This window comes from Patella vulgata, chromosome 5 (assembly GCF_932274485.2).
Source record: "Patella vulgata chromosome 5, xgPatVulg1.2, whole genome shotgun sequence".
Taxonomy (NCBI): domain Eukaryota; kingdom Metazoa; phylum Mollusca; class Gastropoda; family Patellidae; genus Patella; species Patella vulgata.
Window position 1 is genome coordinate 72295603 of NC_065883.2, and position 14523 is coordinate 72310125.

General features: G+C 36.5%; 1 protein-coding gene across 1 annotated transcript in view; it reads right to left on the reverse strand.

Moving 5' to 3' along the window:
• The window catches only part of LOC126822479 (proteasome activator complex subunit 4A), a 34488-nt gene that overhangs the window by 4865 nt on the left and 15100 nt on the right, over positions 1 to 14523 (reverse strand). Inside the window, exons 12-15 of the mRNA XM_050551402.2 lie at positions 4975 to 5127; positions 3847 to 3921; positions 3042 to 3245; positions 1889 to 2051 (exon numbers count right to left, since the gene is read on the reverse strand). Coding sequence (XP_050407359.1) covers positions 1917 to 2051; positions 3042 to 3245; positions 3847 to 3921; positions 4975 to 5127 — 567 coding nt within the window. The 3' untranslated portion in view covers positions 1889 to 1916. The remainder of the gene's footprint in view (positions 1 to 1888; positions 2052 to 3041; positions 3246 to 3846; positions 3922 to 4974; positions 5128 to 14523) is intronic.

The following is a 14523-nucleotide window of genomic DNA, read 5'->3' on the forward strand; positions in this document are numbered from 1 at the left end:
TAAAATGGAAATAAAAATGAAACGAAATGAAAATGAAATAAAAATGAAATGAAATATCGACACATCAGTTTGTTGAAATTTTTTCCACAAGCCATATTTAAAGCCTTGGTGGGCTGGTATTATATCAATCTGATTACAACACAGATCCTACTTCGTTTCGTTTTTATAGTTCAAAATTTCGTTTCACTTGTCTTTACTACACTAGGATCTGGAAGAGGTGTTATCATTGACGTGTTCTGAATAGTGTGAGGTATTACCCAATGAAACGGTCTGTTATGGCGAGCTTTAGGCGTGTTTTGCTTGGAACTGTGGGTAATCCACTAGTAACATCAATGCTGATTGGTTAATCAAATGTCTGACGTCATAGGGTTAAAAGCCGCTCGTATGACCTCTGACGTGACCTATCGCGCTGGTCAGATCTTCAAGTTCATGTGGTGTAGGCCATTGAAAGTATGGCGTTCCATAATTTACTGAGTGAATATCGAGTAACATGTTTGCATTGCCTCGGACAGCTAACTACAATGCTGAGATCGCGATGGTTTGACAAGACTGAATATCAAGTGAATATCGAGCAACATGATAGCACTGCTTTGGTATTGACTCGGTGTTTTAATCAAAACCTGCCTCTGATCATTTATTTTGGGTACATGTACCAACCCGATGGCAGACACTCCCTTTAAGAATAGAACTGTGCATGTTATATGTCATCTCAGTGCTATATGTCATCTCAGTGCTTAAATACATGATAAAAGTTACATGATAACAGTTATTTTTTTTAGCTGATAATAGTTAATATTATCTGGTTATTATCTGAAGTGATGTATGATGTAATAAGATAATCGCTGTCTGATAATACCTTATTATACCATCCTTCTATTGATAGCTCTCCTAATACTGACTGATTACAGACAAAAATAAAAACACACCCACAGCCCTTATCTACACATGTTACCAGCATGTATTGGCTGAGTGGAGTAAGAGAGACAGATAGAGAGATGGTGTTTAACATCCACTTGACATAAACTAGGTCATTTTGGGACTAACATATGGTTCAATTTTATTTCAATAATTTGCTTACACATAAGGGTCTTTTAGCTGCGTGAGGAAACTGGAGGACCCGGAGAAAACCCATGAGGTTTGTGCCGACTGGATGTTACACCCCATTTTTCTGCACCACAGTCAAAAGCAAACAAAAGGCTGGGAAAATCCCAAGGAACTTTCTCGGAGTGCATGTAGGGGTCTTTAGCGGTGGGAGGAAACCGGAGGACCCGGAGAAAACACATGAGGTTGGACAGGCGACCTTACTCCGTGTAATCAAAACCAAACCACCTGACTCAATGACAGACCTGATGATCTACAGCGCACGCTTTAAACCATTCTAGTTGAGAGATGACAGTCCTAATGCTCAACTACCAGTACTATCTCGTTGCGGCACACCCATTTTTTTTACATATATTAGTATTAGGGAAGATATCAGGTAAAAAAAATGAAATAAAATGAAATGAAATGGGGTTTAGACTACTGTTCTACACCGACTGACAAGAGGTCGAAATGAAATGAAATGGTGTTTAATGTCCTACTGTTTTACTCCGAACTGGGCTAATGAAGATGTGATAACCATACAGTGTGCTATGAGGGCAATTTTGCCCGGACAGCTGCGTTACAACCTACTCTTATATCGAATTCCAACTGCCACAGGTTTTTTTATGTACACACCAATGTGTACACAGGACCTCGGTTTTTCGTCCCATCCGAACAACTAAATGTAATAAGCACAATACATACCACTACCCTTGAATCAGCAGGTAGAAGATAATGCATAATAATTACACCAGACCTCAGTTTTTGTCCCATCCGAATGACTATATGTAATAGGTACAATACTTACCATTACCCTTGAACCAGCAAGTAGTAGATCATGCATAATAATTAGGTGATATTAATAAATCTGTTAAAACAACCAACTGATCATCAGTAAACATCTGTTTATGATCTAACCAATTATCATGATGTGTTCGTCTAAAATCAGATAACGTCTTCTTCACGGTTAGCTGGAATAAAAAATATAACAAATTCAGTCTTTACTGTTAGCTAGAATCATAAAACTAACAACTTTACTGTTAGCTGGAATCAGAACAACTTCACTATTAGCTGGAATCAGAACAACCTTACTTTTAGCTGGAATCAGAACAACTTCACTATTAGCTGGAATCAGAACAACTTTACTGTTAGCTGGAATCAGAAAACTAAAACTTTACTGTTAGCTGGAATCAGAATCATTTCACTATTGACATGCCTTGCCCTAACCCTAGTACAGCAGTTATTAGCAGTGGGAGAAAACATAATAAACCTCAGAAAACTAATTCTTTGTCACATACAGGCGTGAGGTGAAACCCATGACTTACATAGACAGCAGAACATTTACGGTACACAAAACCGGTAGTTTAATATCTAGATTTACTCAATGTCTTCCATCCTGTCACTAACAAGTCCTGCGTTAATTTTATGTTAGTACTAATATTATATTTTAAAATAGTTTCTACAATTCATGGCTAAAGCTTATCTATCAAAAATATACCTGGATTGCTTGAGGGCTAGGGGTCTTTAGCAGTGGGAGGAAACCCGAGACCCGGAGAAAACCCACGAGGTTGGATAGACGACCCTACTCCTTGTCATGTACAACCGGGCGGGGAATAGAAACCATGCCAGCTGACTCAAAGACAGACGTTATGATACAACACCCACAAGCTCAGCCATCCCCCTTTTAGCAGTGGAAGAAACATGATAACCCTCAGAAAACTAATTCCTTGTCACATACAAGCCTGAGGTGAAACCCATGACTTACATAGACAGTAGACCATCTACAATGCTAAAACTATTTCCTCAATACTTCATCTAAATCACAGCAACACCGAATTACTGCATTCTTTTATGTTCGTACTAATTTTATAATTTAAAATAGTTTCTTCAATTTATGACCAAAAATATATTTAGATTTTTCAAAAAGATTTTAATAAGATATTCACAGAAATATTTCCTACCTGGATTGGTTGAGGATCATTAACATGAACAGATAAATCCATAAGAATCTGTGGAACAAATTCTGGAACATCGTAGGGATACGCCTGTACACAGGCACTGAGTCCAAGAACACCGGCATGGCGTTTTATTAGCGTATCTAACGGCAACGCTTGTGTTAATTTACGTTTCTTAACTTTAATTCTTCTTAACTGTTCAAAATGACCCTAAAATTAGATGACAAAAACATAAACACATATACAAAAGAGAGATGGGGTTTAACATTCAAAATGACCCTAAAATTAGATGACAAAACATGAACACAGACACAAAAGAAAGATGGGGGTTTAACATCCCCTCAACCCAAAGTAGGATATTTTGGGACTAGCATATGATACAATTTTATTTTAATATATGAAGGTTGCGCATAATTAGCAGTGATGTGCAGGCAACTCTACTTCTTGGGATATGGGTTTGGGGTCGGCATTTTGCCGGTTTCTCGCATTCATTTAAAGTGAATAGAAAAGTGTGGAATTTATTTCAATAATTTGCTTGTGTGTAGGGGACTTTAGTGGGAGGAAACTGGGGGACCAGAGCAAACCCACGAGGTTGAACAGGCGACCCTACTCCTTGTCACGTTTAACCGGGGAATCGAAACCATGCCAGTTGACTCAATGACACACCTTCTGATCCAACGAGCATTCGGTCGGCCAACCAACCCCTGCTCAGACTAGCAGGGTGAGGGCCATAAAATGGGTGGGTACTTCAAAATTTTTTACTTTGTTTAATGAACGTATAGAAAGAGTAATTAAAGTACAGTATATTTACCATCATATCTTGATCTAGTTGAAGGAATCCACAGTGTAATAAACCACTTAATGTTACAGATGCCATTTCTCTAACCTAATAACACATCAATAAAAATATTACATTATTTCTCTAACCTAATAACACATCAATAAAAACATTACATTATTTCTAATAACACATCAATAAAAACATTATACTATCCAGCATTTAAAACGTCAATCATAAAAAAAAAATACCGAAATTCATTGCTTTAATACAAAGAATTTCATAATGAATGGTACTCGGCTATCTTTTTGTCACTGGCCCCTCTTTTCCTGACATTTGGTCGTGTTGTTTTAGCAGGAGTTTCTGTATTTAACGTTTGAAACCGATGTTGGAAAACTGTTCAAATCTATTGAGAATGATAGAAAACCATTGGGTTTCTACTGTTGTGTAGTTCAAAGAGTCTGTCTAGATTACATAATGAGTGTTGGGGTTATAACTGTTTCTAGAGAAACTAAACAGTTATAAAACCAAGTTTAGTATGATCTTGGACTTCCATAAATATTTTCGCAAACTCGACATATGATTTCATATTGCCATCAATTAAAGTGATAATATAAAACCTCTGTTTGCCTCTAATCCCAGACCCTCTTTCCTCTTTTTATCCTCCTGCAAACCCCTCTGACACTCTGCATTTTTTTGCTGAGCCTATATCATTTGATAATAGGCGTCCTCTCTAGAGATAAGGGAGCAAAATTTACAGATCACATCATAGAGGAGTTGGTCCCACGTGTCCTGATTGTTTACCTTACGAACTGGTATGTTGATAACCGTTAATTTGTGTCGTTAAAGTAGGCAAGTCTCTAACTCAATATCTTCAACATTCAAAACACGAATTATTTGTCAATTTAAATCCACATTGATGTTGCGATCTTATCGGGAAAAGATGGGCTTCTGATATTGTTTTCCTGTACATTCAATAAGGACTGGTGCGTTGACAAATATTAGTTTTGTCGTTAAAATGGAATTTAATCTTGATACGTCGAAATACAGTTCTCTTACCATCAATAAGTCACGTGGAACAAAGTTTTTACAAACGATGCCTTTTGGGAATTCCTTCCCTAAGGACGCCCATTAAAGTGATAACATAGAGTATCTGCTTACCTCTAATTGTTCATCACAGATTAAATTAAACAATAATTCTTGTATTTGTTGTTTATATTCTGGTTTATCGACTGTGAAGAAATTATCAAATACTATATTCTGTATATATCGTAGTATCGATTTCCTCGCATGCCATGACTGTAAACTTGCCGCCTGAAAATACAGTAAAAATCCTTTCTCAATAAACAGGAATAAAGCCAGTTTGAGGGGCATTGTTGCACAGGGTATGTAACTGTGGCAGATCCAGGTGGGGGCCCAAGTGGACTCTTCCCCCCCCACCCCGATCAGTTAACAGTACAAAACTTATTATTACTTGGGTAATTAGATAGAGAGAGAGAGAGAGAGAGAGAGAGAGAGAGAAATATAAGTAGTATAAAGTGGAGAAAGGCTGTTGATCTGTTGGCAATCTGTTACAGGTGCATTTGTATAGTTAAATTCTACTGATTGTTTTTATTCTGCATCTGGTACGGGTATATTTATATTAAATATAACTTATCTTCAATATACAATGACTAGTATTAATAAACAATTTAACTTGTGTCATTAGGCAGCCAGTATAGTTTTCACTGCAGACCGAATTAACCGATATTTAAAGGACCCAAGTCCGTAACTCAAAATCCTCGACATCGAAAACACGCATTATTGGTCAATTTAAATCAACATTGATGATGTAAACTTACCGGGAAAAGATGAGCTTCTGATATCCGATATTTAAGATAAAATAATTTTTTTTATCATTGGTACACGAATCGTGTACCATAATGCGCTTCAGCCCCAGTTGTATTGAGAGACTCAAGGGACGAGGCTAGACACATTGCACCAAATCAAATGGAGTTACGTAGACTAGAATAACTAGACACTAGAAATTTGCACTCGATTGAGATTGCTGACTTATTTCGCCGAACATAACTGATTTGAAATTGGAGTAAAAACGGAAACCATTAAATGTAAATCAGTTTATATACATTCATATTACAGTATTATATGCGTTGCGACCCACTTTTGTGAATTTCTAGGTCCCAAATGTTAGCGATTTAGCTCCTTTAAGGCCTCTCTGATATAGCAAATAAAATGAGATCAAGAGTTTGACAGGTGTCACAGGGGGCCTGTACACAGTATATATGTATTATGTTCTGACTCAGAATTAACCTAAGGCTTGCACTGATATAGAAAAATAAAATGATATCAATAATTTGACATGTCTTACAATGGGGGGTGGGGGTCCTGTACAGTATACTATGCCACAGAGTTCGAAATATCCTAAGGCAAGTGCTGATATACATGTTGCAAATATACATATGTTGCATTGATAAACAATTTGACATGGGGGCCAGTACAGTAGACTCCACATTTACACAGAGTCTGAAATAACCTAAGGCCTGCGCTGATATAGCAAATAAAATGAGATAAACAATTCATCACAATAAGAGGTCCATTCAGTATACTGTGAGAAATTTTGCCCGGACAGAGGTGCTACGGCCTACTCCTATTTCGAATTCCATACAGTGTGGTATGACAGAAATTATGCTCGGACAATAGTGCTATGGCCGGCTCTTATATCAGGGGTTGGATGGCTGAATGGTTAGCATGTGCGTGCTGTATCATAAGGTTTGTCACTAAGTCAACTGGCGTGGTTTCAATTCCCCGGTTGTACGTGACAAGCAGCAGTGTCGCCTGTCCAACCGGGTCCTCACGTTTCCACGCACTGCTAAAGACCCCTATGCGCAAGCGAATTATTGAAATAAAATTGAACCATATGTTAGTCCCAAAATGACCTAGTTTGTGTTGAGTGGATGTTCAACCTATTTCTCTCTCTCTATATCAAATTCCAAATGCCAAGGGTTCTTTTACGTGCACGCTAATATGTACATGGGACCCCAGTTTTTTATCCGATCTGAACAACTATACATTGTCTCTTATCAGGCCCTCTGTCCTGAACATGCTAGATATAACCTTTTCACTAATACTACAGTCAACTAAGTTTAGCGGAAATAAAAAAAAATGTGTCGGAATAACAAATATTAACAAATATTCATATGTTTCATTAAACATACTTTGTTTTTTCATGTAAATATTTGTGGCGAGAATGCGGAGAGTTTAATAACTGGATGCGGAAATAAAAAAAATGTTATCAGAATAAAATTAATTTAACAAATATTCATATGTTTCATTAAACATACTTTTTTTTCATGTAAATATTTGTGGTGAGAATACAGAAAGTTTAACAACTGGATGCAGTAATTTGATATATATTGTAATATATAACTATGGTTATAGTGTAATAATAATTTGATATATATGGTAATACAATAATATATAAAACATGTTTAAATTTATAAAATCAATAACAGATTCATATTAACCTGTAGTGATTAAAGAGACACGACGATTACAAACAAAAAACCTACCATTTTCAAATTAACCAGTACTGATTAACGAGACATGACTATTACAAAAAAATCTATCATTTTCATATGAACCTGGTCAGCGGTGCAGAATGCAGGGCCTGACGAGGACAACTGTCTAGTCCTTCGGATGATACGAAAAACCGAGGTCCCACGTATACATTAGAATTCACGTAAAAGATCCCTTGGCAGTTGGAATTCGAAATAAGACAAGAGTAGGCGATAGTGCCGCTGTCCGGGCAAAATTTCCCTCATAGCATACTGTATGGCTTATGCCCGTCTTCATTAGCCCAGTATAGGAGCAGAACAGTAGGACGTTAAACCCCATTTAATTTCATTTCATTTTCATATAAACCTGAGCCACAGTAGCTTCGTACTTAGTAAGGCACTTGTTCAACTAGCCAGGAGGATCCGAGTTCAATCCATGGGACGGCCATCAAAGTTCTCCTGGATTTTTCAGCTTGGCGTCTTTTTTGCTAGATGCAGGATGGAAGGCATGGCAAGGAAATGAAAGGAAATGGGGTTTAACATCCTACTGTTCTGCTCCGACTGGGATAATTAAGACGGGCATACACCATGTAGTGTGCTATGAGAGAAATTTTGCCCAGACAGCGGTGCTATAGCCTACTCTCATATCGAATTCCAACTGCCAAGGGATCTTTTACGTGCACTCCAATATATACACGAGACCTTGTTTTATTTGTCCCATCTGGACGACTAGACATCTGTCCTTGTCAGGCCCTCCGTCCTGCACAATTGCTGTCCTGTCCTTTGTGTACATGGGACCTCGTTTTCAATCTTAACCAAATGACTAGACAATGTTCTTTTTCAAATTCTAGCTAGAGAGAGAGAGAGAGAGAAATGGGGTTTAACGTTCACTCGACACAAACTAGGTCATTTCGGGACTAACATATGGTTTGATTTTTATTTCAATAATTCGCTTGCGCATAGGGGTCTTTAGCAGTGGGAGGAAACCGGAGGACCCAGAGAAAACCCACGAGGTTGGACAGGCGCCCCTACTCCTTGTCACGTACAAGCGGGGATTCGAAACCACGCCAGTCGACTCAATGACAGACTTTATGATACAGCGCGCACACACTAACCATTCAGCCATCCACCCCCACCCCCCCAAATTCCAGCTGCGTCTTGAATGCATCAATGGTTATCATAAATATTTATCTCTTTATGTATTCGTCAATGTCTCTAATAACCCAATTAAAAATCCTACTTTTATTTTATTTAGTCTAAGGTTCTGATATTCCACACTAATTAATATCTATCATAAATATATAAATACTTCAACATTGTACTGGTAGACCTAATGGATAAAACTCTAATTACTTCAAAACACGATTCTAATGTTAACGACTATATCCTACAGAGAGAAATGGGTTTAATGTCCATCAGTTCATTTAATTTCTAGAGACTTACAAATGTCGCAAATTATATAATTCTTTTATTTGATCTTTATGATTTTGATATTCTACATTAAATATGATCTAAATGGTTGCAACATGTAATAAATGGTAATGGAAAAACTCTAAATTATTACAAGACATGAGTCATAAAAATTAACACTATAATCTGGGTATTATTTAATCTTGTGTATGTAGCACTAATTTCTTTCACATTCGTTTAATATCAAATCTTTGTTTAAGAATTCGTAAAAACCATTTAAAATCACCAAAAATCATCTAATTTGTACTTGGGTCCAGTTTAAGGCTGACTGATTAATATTGATAAAGAGTGTCCAATTTACAAGTATTTAATTTTCTGACCAGTGTTCAAAAATTAATCATTATACATCAATAATCATTTGGGTTGTTTATTTTTTAACAGTGATTGAAAAATTAAATGTTTGTAAATTGGACTCTGATTATCAAAATTGAATGGTCAGCTTTAAACTGAACACAGGTACAAATTAGATGATTTTTGGTGATTTTAAATGATTTTTTACAAATTTTTAAACAAGGATTTGATATTGAATGAATGTGTAAGAAATTAGTGCTAAAATACACAAGATTAAATGATACCCCAATTACAGTGTAAAGAGCTTGCATGTTTGTCTCTGATTTTGAAAACAGAGAGAAAGGGAGAAATGGGGTTTAACGTCCACTCGACACAAACTAGGTCATTTCGGGACTAACATATGGTTTGATTTTTATTTCAATAATTCGCTTGCGCATAGGGGTCTTTAGCAATGGGAGGAAACCGGAGGACCCGGAGAAAACCCACGAGGTTGGACAGGCGACCTACTCCTTGTCACGTACAAGCAGGGATTCAAAACCATGCCAGTTGACTCAATGACAGGCCTTATGATACAGCACGGACGTGCTAACCATTCGGCCATCCAACCCCCCGTCTCTGATTTTGAAAACAAATATTCTGATTTTGATTTGACTGTTAAACTACAATTAATATTGATTCAAATAACTATAATTAAATTTTGACAATATGATAATCATAAAATGAAATTTTTTGCCACACACTTTTCATATCTTGTCACAGAATAGAGTCTATTTTTTCCAATGAGCAAAATGACCGACAGGTAAGATCCAGTTTTGGTCATTTTCCATGGCCTCGGTCTTGTTTGGCATATACAGCCGACATGGAACCAATGGCACAGACTTGCAGGACGGAGGGAATGACAAGGACAGCTGTCTAGTCTTTCGAATGGGAGGAAAAACCGAGGTCCTGTGTACACATTGGCGTGCGCATAAAAGATTCCTTGACACTTGGAATTCGATATAAGAGCAGGCCTTAGTGACACTGTCTGGGCAAAATTTCCCTCATAACACAATGTATGGCGTATGCCCGTCTTCATTTTACTTGTCCTGTCTTTTGGATATTTATAAACCTTCTCGAACGTTACGGTCATCCAGAGACAACTTTTTATTAACGGAAAAAAGAGCCAACCTTTCAAGTTATGGAGAGCGATCGTTTTCGTTTCAAGCACCAAAGCAGTAGAATCTCTTGCCTTTTAGTATCAGCAGTTGTATCTCTTTAACAACTTTTAAATCTAAACTTAAAACTTTCTTATTCCAAGAGGCTTTTAATTTTTTCTATAATTATTATTTTTTTACTGATTTTATATTTTCTATACATGTATTTATTGTAATGCGCACCTGAACAAGTATGTGGAAGTTAGCGCTATATAAGTGTTTGTATAATAAATAATAATAATAATATTTGCCCAGTTCGGAGTAAGACATTAAACCCCATTTCATTTTATTTCATTTCCATGGCACAGACTAACACTGTCAGGCCCAAATTCAGGTTTTAACAAACACAATCTATTTGGTGGCTGTCATTTTGTCTGGCATAGTTTTGTCTTTTTTCTGTTGGATTGTTTTTTCCGTTTTTAATGTATGTCTGGAAGAAATCTGAGTATGTCGGTATTACGTACTATTAGTTCAGGCACAGTTCTGTATTTTTTTCTGTGGGTTTTTTTTAATGCATGTCTGGCAGAAAGTTGAATATGTAGGGTATTGGTTCACAGTTTTGTCTTTTGTTCTGTGGGATTGGTTTTTTTCTCCGTTTTTAATGCATGTCTAACAGAAAGTTCAATATGTAGGGCATTCGATCGGTAGTTCCGACACAGTTATGTCTTTTTTCCTGTTTTTAATACATGTCTGGCAGACAGTTCAATATGTAGGGTATTAGTTCAGCAGTTCAGTTATGACTAGAAAGATACTATGCGGACCTGCGAACTAACATTTCAACGACCCTTCGATAGTTTAATATTGTAGAAATAAGGGTTTCCAAAACTCTAATTGTATATATGACAAGGAGTAGGGTCACCTGTCCAACCTCGTGGGTTTTCTCCGGGTCCTCCTGTTTCCTTCCACTGCTAAAGACCCCTACGAGCAAGCGCATTATTGAAATAAAATTAAACCATATGTTAGTCCCCAAATGACCTAGTTTATGTCGAGTGGACGTTAAACCCCATCTCTATCTCTCTGTAATTGTATATTCATGCATTAAAAACATAAATAATTATACAGTTCAGGAAATTCAGCTATAAAAGTTTAAATTTTAAATACTCTACAGTAAATCTTTTAGGAATATTTACTTAATTACCTTTTTTATTCATCTTAACAATAACCGGTTATTTTAATTTCAATATAATATTATACAGTGCTATACAGAGTTAAAGATACATTCCCATGTACAAACTGGGTGTTTTGATTTTATATTTGAACTAAAAACATATTCAAACTAATTAATTTATCATAATTTTGCTTAAAATCACTCTCAAAACATTGTAATTGTCAGGGAATACCCCTGCTATAAACAATTGATCAAAAGAGATCATGTATGTGTCACGTGACTTAGCTGACTTGGTACCCAGCAACGGGTGCGAAGCCAGAGGAGAATTCATTGCATATACAAGATGATGTTGTCTTTAATAGTTGACTATTTATCATAAATATCAAAGCCCAACAAATTCTAGGATTATCCAATGCCCAAGTTTCATCAAGTTTATTAACATATACATCAAGCGCTCACTAACGCTGGGTGATTAGACAATCTTCCCAAGCAGACATCACTAATCGTCGGGGTGCTGGTAAGGAAAACCTTACATTTTTGTCCTGTATGCACTCCATGAGTGTTTTTCGGGGAATCCAGTACTTTACTAGTAAGATTGGATGATTCTCCTTTCCATATATACCAAAATTACCATTATTTTATTGGAAATAACCACCCGATAAATACCTATCTGGGAAAGTATCTTTAAAATGATACCAATATGTCTGCAGATACATCTAAACAATAATTTCAAAATAATATTATACAATGTTTTACGGAGTTAAAATGACATTTGTACGTCTGCAGACACATTTACATACGTTATTGATCAGACGTGTCAAACACCAGGTACGAAAAAAACAGGAACCCAGCAATGAAAAAACAGGAGATTCCAGGAGATTTTTTTATTCATCAAATAACATCATTTTTATTCATCATAAATACTAGACCATAATAAAAAGTCCTCCGGCAACAAACTTGACAAGTGGAAAGTTTGTTGCCGGGGAACTTTTTTATTATGATTTATTAACAAGGAATGGTTCCTGTTCTACCACGTCTGACAAGGAGTAGGGTCGCCTGTCCAACCTCATGGGTTTTCTCCGGGTCCTCCGGTTTCCTCCCACTGCTAAAGACCCCTATGCACAAGCGAATTATTGAAATAAAATTAAACCATATGTTAGTCCCGAAATGACCTAGTTGTGTTGAGTGGACGTTAAACCCCATTTTTTTTTCTCTCTCTCTCTCTACCACGTCTGCATCACTGAGATCCAAACTGGCATGTTATAGGGATTCTTCCGCCCTTCTTTACCTTCTCGGGGGGTTGGATGGCCGAATGGTTAGCATGTGTGCGCTGTACTGTATCATACGGTCTGTCATTGAGTCAACTGACAGGGTTTCGATTCCCCGGTTGTACATGACAAGGAGTAGGGTCGCCTGTCCAACCTCTTGGGTTTTCTCCGGGTCCTCCGGTTTCCTCCCACTGCTAAAGACCCCTACAATCAAGCGAATTATTGAAATAAAAATTAAACCATGTTAGTCCCGAAATGACCTAGTTTGTGTTGAGTGGACGTTAAACCCCATTTTTCTCTCTCTCTTTTCCTTCTCATGTGAGGTTTTTTTCGTCTCCTTGGGTTTATTAATACTTGATATTAGCACTTTATTTATATAAACACTCAAGTCTAGTCTTGTCTTGTGTTCTCATAAAATTGGCAAAAGATATTACATCGCTGGAATCAACAGCTTTGCCAATTCTATTATGCTTTTCCGATTTTACTTGTCGTCGTAAATCAATATGTCACCAGAAGCTATATTGATTTTAGTATTGCACACGTTGCATAACGCTTCTGTTTTTTTTTTGACGTTTACAACAAATGTAAATTCTTTTCTAAAGGATTCAAAAAATTTTACACAAGTAATGTTTTCTCTTCGCGGGAGAATTGCCTGAGTAGTGATGCAAAAAATAATTAAATAATTTGTTTTTTCCAAATTAATTTTAATCTAAATTGTAAGAGTATTGGATAAAGTGTGAGAATGATTTTCATTTGAGCACATTATAGAATAGAATAAGCTGTGAAAAATGCACGACCAGAATCAGCAGTAAAATTAGAAGTAACTCTATGATCAAGATTTACAAGTTAAAAACTGCATCCACAAGAGTCTTTGAAATATTCTTAAAATATTGATATTCAAAGATGCATTCCCTCAAAAGTATTTATCGGGTGTGTTTTTTCCAAATAAATTATGATGGCAATTTTGGAAAGTAGAAATATCCAATCTTACTAGAAAAATACTGGAATCCATGAAAAACACCCATGGAGTGCATACAGGAAAAAAATTTGAGGCTGTCATTAATTATCAGTCTGAAGATTAGGGCTGTCTGCTCAAGTGACGTCCAAGGTTGCATGCGCAGATTGTCTGACCTCTTTGCATTAGGGAGCGCTTAATGTATATATTGACAAACATGATGGCGAGCAGATGTGGAAAAAGTGAGAGACCTAAACATACAACAGATTCTGAGACTAAACTACGGAAAAAGAAGTGGGCAGTCCTTCATGTTTATAAAATTGCGCGGGAGCCATAAAAAGCTCTTGATACCTTGAATATATGCAGTTTAAAAGTAAACAAAAACTGAAAGTAGTTTATTAATCTCAATATTTAGGAGAGCGATTTAGCTAATTTGCAGGAGTCTTTAATGACTCCTTCGAAGGAAAGCCGACGTGCGTCGAGAAGAGCAGGAGCAAAAGCTCCCCTTAAACGTGAAGGACTGAGTGGGCAGGGGACAATTCCAGAATTTACATAGGCTTCAATATTTATAGTAAATGGACAGTGTTTAAAGACAGCATCATCTTTAATCGGCTTGGCTAGTTTCCGTGACCACCAATGTCACGTGACAAAAAATAGCTTATTTAAATAGATTTTTTAGAGCTTGGGGCATTTCGTCGTGAATACAATGTTTTGAGATACTTGAAGATAGATTAATTGGTTTCAATATGTTTTTAGTCCAAATAAATCAACAAATCACACAAGTTTTTAATAGTCTAGCTTTTAAACAGAACTTTTTTCTTCTTAAAGATACATTATTTAAGATTTAGATAAAGAGCTAGCCATTCTTGCT